Genomic DNA, 16786 nt, shown 5'->3' on the forward strand with positions numbered 1-16786 from the left:
TCAAATGAAACGACTAAACAGTCGGAGGGTACCGTGCCTTCTTCAAGCAGAATGACAAGATCTACCAAGAGTATGAGGGAAATTGTAACCCTTTCCAAGACCCTGGCTTTTCCTGAGAACAGACATAAGCTTGTACATCTCTCTGTGTTTATACACTGGTTTGGTGATCCACTGAATGTCAGGGTTTCCACTAATAGCTTTATGAAATGGGTTAATTAAAATAACCTCAAAGAATTTGTAGGCTGTATCTTCACCTACCCAGTAGGAGTTTAAGACTCTTAGGGGCCCCTGGTGGTGTCCAGCACACTCTTTAGCTATGGCTGGCAAACTTCAGCTGATAGACACCATAATGCCCATGCCCCCATGCTTACCATAGGTTGCACCCTTGAGAACTGGATGTTTTCACCCATCACAGCAAATGTGAATGTGAAACATAACCTTGTTTTTAACCTTGTATCTCAATCTTTGAGATTTATTGGGTCTGGTAGACCAGGGAATTCTGTGGAAGGCATATAATGGGGCTACTGCCAGCAATGCACCTACAAGAACTATATTAAATCTGACTGTTTGTTCCTCCATGATTCCCCCCACCCAAGGCAATAAGGGTTAAGTGACTTGCCCAGGGTCACATAGCTAGTAAGTGTCAAATGTCTGAGGCCGGATTTGAACTCAGGTCCTCTTGATCCCAGAGTCAGTGCTCTATCCACTGTGCCACCTACTTTCCCCTCCTCCGTGACTCTTGCAGATATTTATAAGCCCCTATCCTGGCTTACACCTCATGGCAACCATCAACTGGAAAGTTTGGGTTTTTTCTAACCAAAGGAAAAGATTTTTATTACAGAATGGTCAGAACATAAAAGCAGCCCATCCAAACGGGGAACTGGGCCAAGGCCACAGTGGCTGGAGAGAACAATAGGATGGTGGCAGTTGTCAAGCCAAGCCAAGGATACCATACCCTGGCCTGTGCTCCTGAAAGATGACAGAAAAGCTCCAACTTTTGAGTAATCCACTGTTCCTTTTTCCCAAGAGCAACAAGGTTCATCCCAAGACCATGTACATGGATGTGGAGGGAGTCTGTGTACGTGCGTGTATGCTGGTGAGGGGAGCAGAAGAAGCCCCAGTTTCATCTGCAGAGGACAAAAAGCCTTGCCTTTCTGTCCTGGGTTCCAGGGGTCAAGGGCTGGGATGAAGAACCTTCATCTCCTGTGGAGTCACCCTGGCAAATTCAATCACTCTGCAGCTCCCCACTCACTAACAGATCTCAGCCACAGGCACCTGTTGCTTTTTTTAAAAATATTGTTTAAAGGTGGATCAGTACTGAGCCTAGAGTTCAAATCTACCCTCAGACACTCACTAGCTGAGGGAACTTGGGCAAGGCACTTCAACCCTGTCTGCCTCAGTTTCTTCAACTGTAAGATGGGAATCATAATAGCACCTATCTCCCAGGGTTGTTGTGAGGATTCAATGAAATCATATTTGTAAAGCGCTCAGCACAGGGCCTGGCACATAGCAGGTGCTTAATAAATGCTTGTTTCCTTCCTTCCAGTGTGCTTCACTGCATTCTGGTTCAATGCCCTCATTTTATAAGGTCAAAACTAAGGCCCAAATTGGGAAACTAAAGCCCAGAGAGAAAAAACTCCACCTAAGGTCATGACACTATATTGCAATTAAAATAATATTGAATTTGGAGCCAGAAGGCCTGAGTTCAAGTTTTTCCTCTCTATTTACTAGCTGTGTAACCTCGAGCAAATTTCTTTCCTTTTCTGGGCCTAATCTATAAAAGGAAGGGGTTAGATTCGAGTGTTCTTAACCTGGGGGGTCTGTGCATAGATTTCAGTGTATCTGTGAACTTGTATGAAGAAAAAATCTTGATTTTCACTCACCTTTGGTTTTCTTTGTAATCCAGTGTGTTTTAAGCATTTAAAACCATGATTCTGAGGAGGTGTCCATAAGATTCCCCTCCAGACCTGAACTTTCTCTTATAGTTCCCTGCAGCAGGAGGTCTTAACTCTAGGTCCCCTAGTTACCAATGCAGTGCTTATTTCGCCAGGGAATCAGAAATGGCTGAGACCTTGGAGATCGTCTAGTTCATTTTACAATAGGGAAGCTGAGGCACAGAAAAGGCTTGTCCAGACTTGTCCAGAGTCAGGATTTGAGCCCAGCCTTTCTGACTTCGGGTCCTGTGGTTGTTTCCATGGCCTCCCTGCTGGGCTCCTTCGGCTGGGCAATCTTCCTCATTTGTAAAGTGCCTTTGCAGAGAGCCTGACAGCAGGTCTAGCTGTCAGCTAGTCAGGAAACCACAGCCTCACACCCTTGCTGAAGGGGAAAAACTCACTTCACCTAATGGATCGAATGCCACAGTGTAAACTGCACATGAGTTTAACACGCTGCTATCCGGCCATATGTTCCACGGATTTACAAGCTGTTGGGACCAAGATCAGCCATCAGGCTAGAAGAGCTCTCTCATTAGGAGTCCTGGAAACGTCCCAAGCAGCTGCTAGGTATCTTCAATTTCTGCTGCCTTACATGTATGAAATTGTTCCTTTTTCTTTTTTAAAAATCTATAGACAGACTTATAGCACACAGTAGTTGAGGTCCAGAGAGGGTACATGTCCAAGATGTCATCCAAGTTTGACTCTGGGCTCTCCTACTTACTACATACAGGACCTCAGGCAAGCTCCTTCTCCTTGCTGAAATGCAGTCAAGTATTTTTTGGAGGGAGGAAGGCAGGGCAATTGGGGTTAAGTGACTTGCCCAAGGTCACACAGCTAGTAAGTGTCAAGTGTCTGAGGCCGGATTTGAACTCAGGTCCTCCTGACTCCAGGGCTGGTGCTCTACTCACTTCGCCACCTAGCTGCCCCTGAGTCAAGTATTTTTTAAATACTGACTGTGTGCTTCCACTGTATACTGCAAGAAATACAAAGCTTAGGAAACACCAGGGAGAGGCCTTCACAAATCCCAGTATCAGAAGCTCAAAGATGTATGGATGAGAAGGACCTCAGAGGCCCTCATTTTACATAGGCCCAGAGAGGGGAAGGGACTTGCCCAAGGCCACACAGTTCAAATTTGTATAGGTTTTCTGACTCCTGGGGGCTGATACAAACATATATACATATATATATATATATATGGATTTTGAGCTGAAAGGGACTTTAGAAGGTATGTAGTCCAACCCTTTCATGTTAAAAATAAAGCAACTGAGCCCCAGAGACATAGAAAATTATACCATAAGATATTACATGATAAATGAATTATGGAGGTGCAAAGTGCTATGTGAGGTCTCAGGTAGGAAAGTTATCCATCAGGGGAACTAGCCAGAGGCTTTTTGAAAAGGTGACATTTTAATTGGGCTTTAAAAGATCAGTAGAGACATGTAATTGGGGGAAAAAATAAAAAATTATTTTAAAAAATGATGAGTAGGAATTCAAGAGGCAAAGAGGAGAAAAGAAGAAGAGTTTTCCAGGCACAGGAAATAGCAACAGCAAAGACAAAGAAGTGGGGAAATGCAGCATGGGGCGTGGGGGTAGGGGTGGGGATGAGGAAGGCACATAGAGCTCAAGAGCAAAAGAATGATGGAAGATAAGACTAGAAAACCAGGATTTTAGAGGGTCTTGCCACGCAAAGGAGTTGTCACTTTGTTCAGTAGATAGGCAGTATGGCCTAGTAGATAGAGAGGTAGGCCTGTAGTCAGAAAGACCTGAGTTTAAGTCATCCTTCTGAATGTACTACTATATGATCCTAGACAGACCAGCTAATCTATCAGGGCCCTGGGCAACACTCTGAGACTGTTGCAGAGATGATATCGCTAGGAATTGGTAAGAGGAAGTGTCTTCATCCAGAAGGTCCCTAGATCAATGAAGTCACAGATCATGTCCCTATCAGGAGACAATATGGCACCAGTGAAGATTTTTGAGCAAGAGTGATATGACCAGATCTACACATTAATAAATAAGAGATTTTTCTGGCAGTGGTAGGAAGGATCAATTAGAAGGCATAGATAATGGAGGTGAGAAGACCTCATAGGAAGTGATAACAACAGTCTAGGTGGATGGTAATGAGAGTCCCTACCAAGGGTGGTGGCAGTAGAAATAGAAGAGAGGCTGAATGTGAAATATCAAAGATAAAGGAGAGGGAAAAAATCAAAAGATAATTCCAAAGTTGTGAAAATAGAAGAACTGGTGAATGGTAGTGCCACACAGAAATGGTGAAGTCAGAAGGATGAACACGTTCAGGAGGAAAGATGGTAAATTTGGTTTTCAGCATGTTCAGTTTGGAGTACCAATGGGATGACCAGGCAGAGGTCCTGGAGGCTGTTTCCAGGGCTAGCTGACATACCTTGGTGGCTAATCCCAAAACTGGGATTTCCCATACCAATATTGGGTCACGTTTCCACTTCTTACAATAAATCCAGTTCTGTTCCAGCCCTGTCTCTCACATTTATCTCAAGTGCACACACCAAGACACAGGTCACCTTAGATCATGAGGAAGATCTCAGGCCCACTTCATTAGAGGAGACCATGGATCCTTTGATAAAACGCCATTGGCTCAGAGCTCTGCCTCAGTGGTTTTTCTTGCAGATTGGACAATTTTGAAAATCCTCACATCACTGACCCAGTGCTGTGTACTTGTGTAGGGAGAAGTGTGACACAATGGAGACAGTATTGGTCTTCAGGGGTGGGGTGGGGGGGCGTCCCACAAGACTTGAATTTGAGTCGAAGTCCTGACAATTCACTAGCTGTGGGTCCCTGGACAAATCATTTCACCTAAGGTTTCCATCTCCTAATCTGTAAAGGAGGCATAAATAATGGCTCCCTTGTAGGCTGTTGTGAGCACCAAATGAAACAGCATAGAGGAAAGTGTTTTCTAATTATAAGCCATGCACAGTGTATACGTTTAGGAACGGACCTTACACATTGTGTTTACGGCACGGGTATAAAAGTTAACTATTATTAGTCTTCATATATCAGTTCACAATGTGCTTTTACTTCCTAAGTCTTTGCATTTATTTAATAAGTAGTTTGGGAGATGGAAGAGAAAGGACACTACTACCACTAAATCACCCCGGGGATGGGGAAAATAGGATCAGAGGGCTGGGGTTGAGGGCTAGCACTGAAAGGGCCTTTAGATAACACCAAGTCCAAGGAAAATGAGGCCCCAAGAGGGGTAAAGGTGACAGTGGGTAGCCAATAGCAAAGCCAGATTTCCCATGGACCAACTCAGAAGATCCCATTTAATGGGATCATAAATCAGAAGGACAGATAGATCTAGGGAGACATCGGGAGTGAAAACTAGCTTGTAAATAAGGATATCTGTTGGCCAAAATCACAGCCACCAAAAATGACCTATCCCGGTGGTGATCATATTTACTAAATAAACAGGAAGAAAGAAAAGGATGAGTGGTAGGATCTGGAGGGAGAAAAGCCTCATCTGATGTCTGGAGAGACGGCTAATACTAATGGCTTCCTACAGCAGAGGAAGAGCCGTTCACTATGATGGCACAGCTTGTAAGCAAGGAGCTATGGTAGAAAGTTGGGTCTCCTGACTCTAACTCCTGTCTTTTTTCCTTTCCCCCACCCCCTCAGCCCCCTGCCTCTCCATTAAGGCAGGAAAGGAGCCAGGATTTGAAGGGAGAACTACAAAAACCACAAGATACAATTGTGTTCTTTACAATTCAGAAAATGCTTTGCCATCTACTCTCTCATGGGAACCTCAGGATCCCTTTGGAAGGCAGACAGGCCGTCTTCTGGAGGAGGAGACCAAAGCAAATGGAGGTCAAATGACTTGTGGGCCACCAATTGATCACGTGGTATGGTCCCTGCATACAAATCCTTCCACCTAATAATAAGAAATACTACAACTTCCATACAAACTGAGAATTTTGTCATCAATGAAAGGCACCTAGAGAGCACAATATCCAAGGTCTAACCTTAAACGTGACTGCTTTAAGAGAATTAGGGAGATATTCCTCTCCTCCTGCCCTCCCTTCCCCACTGTTACCTCCCTCCTTTCTTGAGAGGAGCAAATAGGAAATAATGACAAGACCAAAGCAATCCTGTCAATAAATACTTTAATGAGAAACAAGGTCTGCAAGACTACAACAGCAGGAACTGCCCTGGCCTCTGCCTTCTGCTCTACCCCACAGCAGGGGCTGCCTAACTGCGTTTGGACCCAACTTGGGAAGAAGGTCAATTTCGAAATCCCCGTTAGCATCCATCTTCACAGAAGATACCAGTCTGGGGCCAGAGAGTCTCACTTTTGACATTTCACTTCATGGAAAAGCCAACCACATGAAAACACAAACACATAACACAACTCCAAAGCCTTTGAGCCCTTCAGGTCCTCTTCATCCAGGATGCCCTCAGGAACCACGTGCTCAGCAGATACAAAGGTTCTTGTCAAAAGTGCGCCAAGACACAGGGAGCAGGAGAAAATGGTGGTGGGGTTGGCAGCGCTGGGCTGACACACATCTGAGCTACTGTGAACAGCATCACTTGCCTTTAGAAGGTAAGCCTCTTAAGCTGCTCATAGGTAATAAAAAACTGAAGACCGAGTCATGGAAGAGACACAAGATTGGGTCACTCAGTCACAGCCACACAAGCCCCCTTAGCCCTCAGGTACTTAGTGACCACTATTCTAAGCTGCACTCATTCAAAAGGGCCTTGAAAATATACCCATTACTCAACTATGTGTCCAGCACTGCGCTAGGCACAAACTTAACAAGTCTTCACAGAAGGAATATTCATTGTTGGACCAGTGGCCTGGTTTTTGGCTCAAAAACTATGGATACTGTGAATATAAGCCACAGCCCTTGCCTTTAGTGAGTTTAAAATTTTGCTGGAAAAATAATATTTAGCTACATCCAATGGCAGAGATCAACATAAATGCTAGAAGAAATAATCTGTACTACCAGTGGCAATCACACTCTCATAGGTTTAGCTGACCTGTTTGGGGAAATGCACTTGGGTCAGGGGCAGAGAGTATCAGTTGGGAAATGTCTGCTGTGTCAAAACAAAATATATCCAAAATATGTGTGTGTGTGTGTGTGTGTGTGTGTGTGTGTGTGTGTGTGTGTGTGTGTTAGACTGAATGGTATAGGAGTTGTGAATAGAAAAAGATTCCCCAGTCCTTCCCACTACCATCCCTCCAATTAGTGCTAGGCTCCAAGCAAGCAGGGAATGTACTTGCTGGTAACCTTCCAATGAGCACACCAATGCTCAATGTTGATTATGGCAGAGAGTCTTCCATGCCGATGCTACTCTGCTCTGGATACCTACTCCATCTTCCTTCCAAGGGCATCTTCCTGAGTCCCCTTCATCCCCAGCCATTTTGGTTCTACTTTGTATCAGGGAGAAGAGTAAGAGCAAAACCACCCCAGTGCGCTACGTCCTCTAGGTACCTCCCCAAAAGCTTTTTGGAAACCTTGTGGCTCAGGAGCCACGTCATTGCCATGTACAACTCAAGAACGGTTTTTAAAATAGAAACAAACCCAAACCAACCACCTTTTGCCCATCTATTCCAAACCCTCTGGTTTGCATCAGCCTTTAGAGAGAGAGGTCTGTGGCTCTCCAGCCCAGCCTCATCTGATAAGCTGCTTCAGTATCTGACCCTGTCCCACTCAGGACATGAGTTTTGCTTTAAATTTTTGTTCATTTCTGCTACCATTTGTGCCCTTGAGTTTCTTACCACCCGAACCTCCTGACAATCATGAATTTTTGCCTTCTATCTATAGTTACCTGGAAGCACCTGCTTCCCTTCTCAAGTTCCAAAGGATACAATAATGTTCCAGGGGCCCAGGCGGAGCCAGTTGGGCCAAAATCCCTTATACAGGGCAAAGAAGCCTTCACTCTTCCAAGTCTGAGGAGACAGAAAACAAAAAGCAGAGTGTATTTATTTTGCCTTAGTCTTCATTTCAGACAATCCCATCCCCCTTCCCACAGGGATTATGGTTACGTATCCAAAGCAGCCTAAGTCCTCAGCATTGCTAGAAGGATCTGCTTCCTAAACACATATGTGCCTTCTATAAACAGCCTCTCTGAGGAGTCTGTCCTGAACAAAGATTGTTTCAGACTTTTTACCTAAAACTTCTTAATAGTTTAGATTTTTTTTAGGATAGGCCCTGTATATTCATGTGCATATTAAATATAATATATTTTTATATATTATAATGATATTCTATAACAGGGCTGTCCAAAATGTGGCCTGTGGGCTGCATGTAGCCCGCAGTGTGATTTATGTGGCCCGCCTACAAGCATAGAAATTGACATAAACGCTTTAGAAAGTGAAGCCGAGCTACCGCAGAGCTCTCACTAAAATGGCAAATCAAAATATGTTGTCTATTGTTTCAATAAAAACCTAAGATTGGACAGCCCTGTTCTATAATACATATTATATATTCTATAACAATATTAAACATGTCCCACTCTATTCTGCAAAAGACATTGGAAGCACTGGAGAAAAATAGCCTTCCCAACCAATTCTCTGGGCCCATGCAGATGAAACTTGACTCGGGATGTAACTCTATTTCTGGGAACACAGCTGGAATGAGCTCCACCTAGTGGCTGTTTGGGAATTGCCTAGAGAAGTGATACTGTCTGAGTGCCCTGTGTATACTCCCTTACCCAAGGCATTGAGAACGTGTTTACCAGGTGACAATTATAGCACCCAGGTCATTCTTTTTAGCCTAGGTGCCAGAAAAGGATGAAAGGCAGCCCAAATGAAACCCAGCTGAATTAAGCAGCCAGAAGTAAAAGGCACAGAGAACAATGGGATAGACCAATTGGTTGGCCAATGGTCAACTTCCTAGAGGCCCACTATCACCATCACCCCCAAAATAACTTTGATGCCCTGGTCTGAGACAGAATAAAGGCAAGAACATCCATGGCACAGGGCAAGGAAGCCTTCTTTCTTTCCTTGCATTCTACAAGTCAGTCCACGGTACTCAACAGGTAATAAACACCACAAATGAGTGGGGTCTGGCCTTCCTTCAAATACAAGGCATCAAATTCACAGAAACCTGCTGGGGATCTTTTAAGCTTACTATGTGTTGAACACATATAAATTCTGGAGGTAGAGCAAAAAAAACACATTTTAAAACCTTTTGTGATATCAAAAACCATGCTAGTAACTGAAAATTGACTTTACTGAAGACATAACAAGTTGGGGGAACTGCAATAATTCAAAGCAGACTTACTCTGCACATTTTCCTGGTTTTCATTATGAGGGAAGAGAAAATAATGATTTTAGAAACAGCTTATGGTTTTGTCAGGTCCTTAGAAATGAGTACCTAATAAGCATCTGAGAGGGTCAAGAGGGTTGCTGGGTGAGTATGCCTGCAGTGTCCCCTTCTAGCAGGGGATAAGGCTGGGTCAGGATAGGGACGGCAATGGTAGGCCTGGGCAGCTAGCAGACAATGCCAAAGGAACAGAGGAGGCGGGTCCAAGATCTCAAGTAGTGCATGAAGTACAGCTATGATGTGACAGCTGTGAAATGTCAGTAAATCATTTCGTTTGGCCAATACCTCTTTGCTGGGAGGCAACTGTTGCCCAGGCTGGCAGCACATGTTGGAAAGTGAAATTTGGAGTTAAAAAAAGTGAGACCTATGGGTTCTGCATTAGGAAAATTATTTTCAACTTTGTATATACAAGGACATCCCTGGATTTATTCATTACATGTGTTTCTTAAAAGTATGTAGTGACATTTTTGCATATCAGATCTTCTTATTTTTAATATACTTGGAGAAGATTGTTATTTAAAGATATTTATGCCTCAGAATTTGTCCCAGGGTCGACTTTGATGTCCCTGTGTATTTTTAGACTAAGAGAAAACTAGAAAGAAAACAAAGTTAACAAAAAATGAGGATGGAGAGAAGAGAGTAAAATAACGTGGGAAAAGGTGCCAAATTCAGAGAACTTTACACACACACACACACACACACACACACACACACACACACACACACCCCTTCTATACATAAACTGGTCAAAGCAAGATTTCCCAAAGCAAGAAACAAACCAAACCAGGCTCTGGAGCTCTCACCACCCAAATAGCTAGGGGAGTTGGACCTTTCTCAAACTCAGGGTCAGATTCACTTTCATCATTAGCAACGGAGAGACAATCACATCCTTCGAGCTTACTTTGTTTTCAGGGGTCATGCTAACAATTTCAAGCCTGGTTTGTATTGATTGACCAAAGATTTCTGCAAGAACAGATGGGCCTGAAGACAAGACAACTCAACCCAATCCCACTTCACCCCTGGTAAAACTCTAAGGCTGGGAAGCAACATCTCAGCAAGCTAAATAAGGTGCTTCTGAAGTCATCTTTCAAGATGGCATTTAGAAGCTCTCTTATCCCATCTGAATACCTCATACCTTCAGCAGGCCATCCAAAGTGCCCTTGTACAGCTCCACGTTGCCCACGATGGCCCGCTGGTTCATCATGCGGGTGCGTACCACATCAACTGGGTTAGAAGCAAGAGCTCCAGCCAAACCACAGGTAAAGCTGGAACTGAAGAGACACAAACTGTTCAGAGAAGAGCTCAGTAGGCTGAAGCCTACCCCATGGTTCCCCACTCCTAAAAAGGCTGGCCCTTTGGGAAGAACCGGAAGCTTTCTCCTTTGTACCTATTTAAGGAGGCAGAAATATTGGCCCCTGTGGCATTATTCCGAGAGAAGCCTCTACCCAGCTGGTAAGTTATTAACACAGACTGAGCCTGCTGCTTGGGAAGGCAGGTTATGAGTTGAGATAAGCTATATGAGCAGGAAGCATCACACACCATCCATTAGTTACCAATGCTTTTCAAACCATAGCTTCAGAAGCACAACGCACTTGGACGGCAGACTATCTGATTACAGGAATAAGCAAGAAAATCCAAGAGAGAAAGAAAAACTCCCCAGTGCTCAGCCAGGATCTATGGTTCCGATCCATGGACTGTATCGAATTTCAGCTTCTCCCTGACTCCTGCTGAGCAATGTTAAATGAACATTAGGCCGAAGCAGTTTCCAAGTGTGTGGCTTCACTAGGGGACTCCGTGCAAATAGGTGTCGAGCCTCTAGGCATTTGCTTTGCTGCTGTATGGAGTGCTGCTTACACTCCCTGGAATCCCCGAGGGGAACACTGCTCAGAAGGCCTGCGGCTTGGGTAATGGGAAACGCAAAGGTCTTCCTCAATGTTGGCCACAAAGGCCAGTGACTGATTTCATGGCAGGAATGCAGTGAATGAGGCCTCAGAAGCACTCAAGATCCAGAATAGAGAGTGGGAGCTGCATGGCATACTTACACAAAGTGGGTAAAGATTGTGTCTCCCAGCAGCCCTGACATTATCAAGTGCTTTTTGGTAATATCATAGACCGGCAGCTCCACTCCCACAACGATGGCGGCACGCTGAGCCGTGGGGACCACACCCTGCCAAACACAAGTGTCAGTGAACTCAGGGGAAAGCACAGCAGACTGGGATGGGGTAGAGAGCGGCAAATAGTCTGGGGGCTGAGAAGGGCCAAAACAACCCAGGCTGAAAAGCCAGAAATGGCTCTCTGGGAATCAGGGCTCTAGCGCTAAGATATCAGAATTCCTACTTCAGTCTTTCTGCTAAAACAAAACAAAAGAAAACAAAACATATGCAGTGAGACCAGCCAACAAGGAAGAAAGCTCATCCCAAGGCTCTTCCATCTAAGCCTACTACGGTCACGAAGGATGCATGCCAGAAAGGCAACAAACGAAGAAGGCAGAAAGCAGATGGGCAACAGGGCCATGCAGTCAGGCCCTACCCTGGAGCTCTGCCAGGGAGCCAGGCTTCCTTCCCAGCCAGTACCACCACAGAGTCTCCCTGGGCCCCCAGCTAATGGTAGAGCAGGGGCTTAAGCACCTCCGAATTTCCCACCTCCCACTACTCCTCCGCTTTTTGTCTCTCCTTTGCTTTAAGGAACTAGGCTGAGGGGTTTCTTTCACTGCTCCAGTCAGGAGAATCAGGAAGGCCACTGGCTGTCATTATCAAGTCACAAGCTCATCTTTTTATTTAAAACTTTGCAGAAGGATTTCCACTTTTGCTCTTTCTCTCTCTCTCTGCCTAGCCACCTGCTGCACAACAGGCTTGTGAAGATGAGTCTCATTTGTCTTTATTTACAATGGTCCCATAGTTCTTGGCCATAAGTCAACAGCATGGAAAAGAGTGATCAAGGAACTAAATCCATGGTCATATACTAGTATAATGGATCAAAATTAAATGAGAAAGGCAGCCTACTGTACAAGCCAGGAGACCTACCATATGACCTTGGGTAACTCACTTTCCCTCTCTGGGCCTCAATTTCCCTCCCTGTCAAATAAGAAGGTTAAACTAGACCAGGGGTGAGGAATCTGCGGCCTTGAGGCCACATGCATCCTTCTAGGTCCTCGGGTGCGGCCCTTTGACTGAGTCCAAGTTTTATAGAACAAATCCTTTTATTAAGAAAGGGAATTTTTCTGTGAAATTTGGATTCAGTCAAAGGGCCACTCTTGAGGGCCTGGAGGCCACAGGTTCCCCACCCCTGAACTAGACCATCTCTACAAACCTTTCTTGTTGAAGATTTCTTTAAGTCTATGAGTGAAACCAGATAATAAACTCCCAATAAAAATTAACCTTAAGACTACTTGCAAAGTGTTGCCCTTTCATAAATAATTTGATACCATAAAGGTAAAGGACTTGTTACTGAATTTCTTGAATCGCCCAAGAAATTAAAACTGCTTAGCAACAGTAGGATCTATTTCTAAAACCAATTCCCACTGCCATTCGCACAGAATAATGCCCAGAAAAGCAGCTCTCACCCTCCAAAGGCCCCTTGTGCCTTCCTGCTGGTATATATCGATGAAGCTGCCGATCATGCCCCCTTGGAACAAGCTTCCTTGAGCTTGCATTCGAATCTAAGACAAGAAAAGGCAAACGTCTCATTCTGACCACAGAGAACTTAAAAGGAACATGGTGGTTAAAGAAATAAAATGGGGCTTAAATGAAAATCATTGACCATCGTGATGAAATAAACATGTCAGATTTCACGAAGGGGCAGGAAGAAAGGGTAAGGAAGGTTGGTTTTTCCTGCCTCACATTCCTCATAAGCAAATTCTGCCATTACTAGAGAAGGGAAGTAATTCTGAGGGATCCAGGGCTAGAGAGCTCAATGAGGAAATGAAGAGAAGACATTTAAATCCCCAAAAGGAAATGCACTGCTCATGAAATGACAGAGACAGCCCAAGGTGCTCCAAGTGACACCCCAGAGGGCTGTGTCCTGGATCCCACTGGCGGTCAGAGGAAGTTTATGGTCCCCTTCTCAGAAGAATGATTTTTAATGTATAAAATACACTCCACAGTATTTACAAAGGAACTCAATTACATCCAAATTGTTATCCAGATTTTTTAGAGAGTTCCTAGACCCCCTGAGCTGGAGGAGAGCCTCCAGTTCTCCCCCAGGCAGTAGAAGCCATATTGAGAGCTACAGTTGAGACTCTCACAGAACAAGAAAGTGGCAGTAAACCTGGATCACTAACAGCAGAGTATTCACAGCCCCAGAGATGGTGCTCAGGAACAACATATGCTCGTGGGCCTGAGAACCCCAGGAATTCAAAGAAAATACTAAGTATTTTGGCCCACAAAGTACACGAGTAAATGTACATCAAAGACCATTTTCAAATTGGGGGCAGAGAGAAGCAGGAAAGAGGCCAGGAAAGGCTTCATAAAGGAAATTTCATTCCACCTTCCCATAAGTTCAAGCTATTTATCTATTTCAATTTCCCATCAGTGGTAGGAAGTCAGGGAGTGGGGAATGGGGCTAGACAATGATATCACTGGTGTAGGGAACTTCAGGGTGAGGAAACTCCCTCCACCAATGAAAGCTGGTATCTACTCTGCAACTTCGAGTTTTTGAGATGCTTGGGGCAATGAGGGGGAGTGACTTGTCCAGGGTCACGCAGCCAATATGTGTCAGAGGTGACACTTGAACCTAGAGCTTCCTGACACCAAGGGCAGCTCCATACCCACTATGTCACAATGCTTCAATGAATAGTATTTCACACTACTGCCCAAGGCAGAGATTGGACTGAATGACCTCTATTATGAAAGCCCATGTTAACCCAAGGAATCCTGGACTTGGAGTCAAAAGACCTTGGCCTCGAGTGTCAGCTCTGCTGCTTAATGAGTTGTGTGACCTTCAGTGAGCCACCATCTCTCTGGGCCTCAGTTTCTCCCTCTGCAAACTAAAATCCTTTTACATTCTAATATTCCAGTAGGCTGTGACTCCCAGGCTTCCTGGTATTAGCAGGATGGCAAATCCCTTTTAAAAATTAATAACAAAAATTGCTCCCATTTATAAAGAACACTAAATGCTTTTCTCCCAACATTCCTGTGAGGGAGTGCAAATTATTTTTCTCATTTCACAGATGTGGAAACTGAGGCTCAGGGAAGAGAAATGACTCACCCAAGGCCACACAGCCAATAAAGGTCAAACCCAAGATTAGATCTCGTCTCTCCTGACTCTAAGTCCAGGGTTCTTCTCCCTACCTCAGGAGTTAACTTAGGGGTTCATGGCTAGATTTCTGCGAGTCTGTGAACTTGGATGGAAAAAAGTATCATCTTTATTTTCCCTGCTCTTTGGCTGAAATTTAGCCTTTCCTTCGATGATGTAAAACCATGACTCTGAGAAGGGATCCATCCCTGGACTTCCCAAGACTGCTGCCCAAGGGGTCCAGGACATATAAAGCAGATTAAGAAGCCCTGAATGATGTTCTCAGCCAAGGAGCTTAACCCTTCGTGAGCCTGAGTTCTCGAGTGAACTTGAGCACTCCTTCCCTGCCACCTCATTTGGGTTTTAAATAGCTCTGCTGCTTCTCAGACTTGACAAACCTGAAGGGAGATGTCTTCCTTCCCCAACGGGGCCAGCTACCTTGGGTTTTCACCAAGCCCCAATTCAAGCAGAAAACCACATGTTCCAATCAGCCCGAGAGGCCACGTACTTACCTTTAACACATCAGTGGGGTTGGCTATAGTGGACGATATCACTCCAGACACCACCCCACAGATCATATTAATTAGAAGGGTTTCATCTAGAAAGAAAGAGGATGGGAGATCACTCAATGTATCCCAGAACATAGTGCTGGCACGGTGGCAGAAGAAAGCCATGGGACCAGCAGAGGTTTCTTTAAAGTAGAACTGCTGATCTTTTGCCAAAGAAATCCAGAGACTGAAGATGCCACATTAGGTCTGAGAGTCTTTAAGTTCTTCAAAGTCACAGTCACAAGCTCGGCTCCAAAGAAGAACTGAGAAAATGCATCTCCCTCCTCTTCTTTGCAGAGTAAGGGAACTAGCAATCAATCAACCACTAAACATTTACTAAGTGCCTCCAATGTGCCTGGCACTGTCATGCCTGGCACTGTGCTAAGCACTGGACACACAAAAAGAGGCAAAGGACAGTCCCTACCCTCAAGGAACTTACATTCTTTGGCGGGGGTGGATTTTGCTGTGGGTTTTTTTAATTTAATTTTTTTTTATTTTTAGTTTGCAACACTCAGTTCTACATAATTTTGAGTAAGGAACTTACATTCTAATGGGGGAGGTAACAGACAAAAAAAATGTGCAAACAAGCCAAATCCAGGATAAGTAGGAAATCATGAAGAAGAATTAAGAGGGGCTGGGAAAGGTTTCCAGTAGAAGGTGGGATTTTAGTTGGGACTTAAAGGAAGTCAGGGAGGAGAAACATGCTAGGTGTGGCGGACGCGGAGTGTCTTGTTCATGAAACAGCCAGGAGGCCAGTGTCACTGGATCAGGGGCCAGGTTATAGAGGCTTGGAAGACCAAACCGAGTGAAATAATATTCTGAAATCATTCTACCCCAGAGGAGAGAACTAAAGGGGCAGCTGGACCCCTCTGAGGGGATTACCTTATTCTTTTGCTGGGCTCTCCAGCAGGGCCAGGAAAAGAAGGGGCAAACCTGAAGGGTGATTCCACGGTGTGCAGAGGTCAGCTCCCCAGGGACAGTCAGGTTAAGTGAGAACACTTCCCTCCGAGCACACGAGGTGAGCTATCATCTGTCATGCTGCGGCCTGGCATCAAGTCTCGGGAATGGGGAGGTTTCCAATAACCCATTCAAATAACACCCCCAAGAATACTGCCCACACTGACCTTCTAAACGATCTACAAACAAACGCTTCAAGCTTTGATAGATGCCAATCTTGATGGTGCCATAGGATGCCTGTCTTAGCAGAGCAGGAGCGATTCTGCAAAAGATAAGAGACAGGGACATGAGCAAACATTTGCAAACGAGCTGTCCAGCATCACACAGGTCCTCTTTAGATCTCAGGTACTTCATTCAGTCCACACTTATCAAGCATGTATGAACAGCCCTGTGCCAGCTGCTGGGGGACACATAGACATGGTCCACGCCCTACAGAAGCTTACAATCTAGTGGGAGCAGAAAATGTGTATTGAAATAAATATAACACAAATTAGAAAATAACTACAAAATTGAAATCTAAAGCACTATGAAATCAGAGGATGGAGAAATCACTGCCAGCTGAGAGAGGAAATGTTGGGAAGGTAGCATTTTAGCCAGGGATAGCTAAGATGTCAACAGAAGAAGTGAGGAAGGAGGGCAAAGGGAACAAGATCAGAGCTGGGGTGCGTGGGAGGGCATTTAGTATGTGACGGAGTAGAGCAGGATAAGGCTGGAAAGCTGGGACAAGTTTCGAACGCCAGGCTAAAGAGCTCATTTTTCATTTAGTATGTAATGGGAAAACCAAGAGGGCTTTTGAGAAGCAGTGATGTGGACGTAA

The 16786-nt window shown here is 44.7% G+C and overlaps 1 protein-coding gene and 1 pseudogene across 1 annotated transcript in view; both read right to left on the minus strand.

Annotated features, from left to right (window-relative positions):
* On the minus strand, window positions 1-6214 carry LOC118832529 (annotated as a pseudogene).
* SLC25A14 (solute carrier family 25 member 14) overlaps window positions 6051-16786 on the minus strand; it is a 24883-nt gene continuing 14147 nt past the window's right edge. The window contains exons 4-10 of the mRNA XM_036740127.1: window positions 16137-16231; window positions 14977-15062; window positions 12795-12890; window positions 11275-11399; window positions 10368-10503; window positions 7774-7854; window positions 6051-6539 (exon numbers count right to left, since the gene is read on the minus strand). Of these exons, the coding sequence (XP_036596022.1) occupies window positions 6498-6539; window positions 7774-7854; window positions 10368-10503; window positions 11275-11399; window positions 12795-12890; window positions 14977-15062; window positions 16137-16231 (661 nt within the window). The 3' untranslated portion in view covers window positions 6051-6497. The remainder of the gene's footprint in view (window positions 6540-7773; window positions 7855-10367; window positions 10504-11274; window positions 11400-12794; window positions 12891-14976; window positions 15063-16136; window positions 16232-16786) is intronic.

Source organism: Trichosurus vulpecula, chromosome X, assembly GCF_011100635.1.
Source record: "Trichosurus vulpecula isolate mTriVul1 chromosome X, mTriVul1.pri, whole genome shotgun sequence".
In the NCBI taxonomy this organism is placed as follows: domain Eukaryota; kingdom Metazoa; phylum Chordata; class Mammalia; order Diprotodontia; family Phalangeridae; genus Trichosurus; species Trichosurus vulpecula.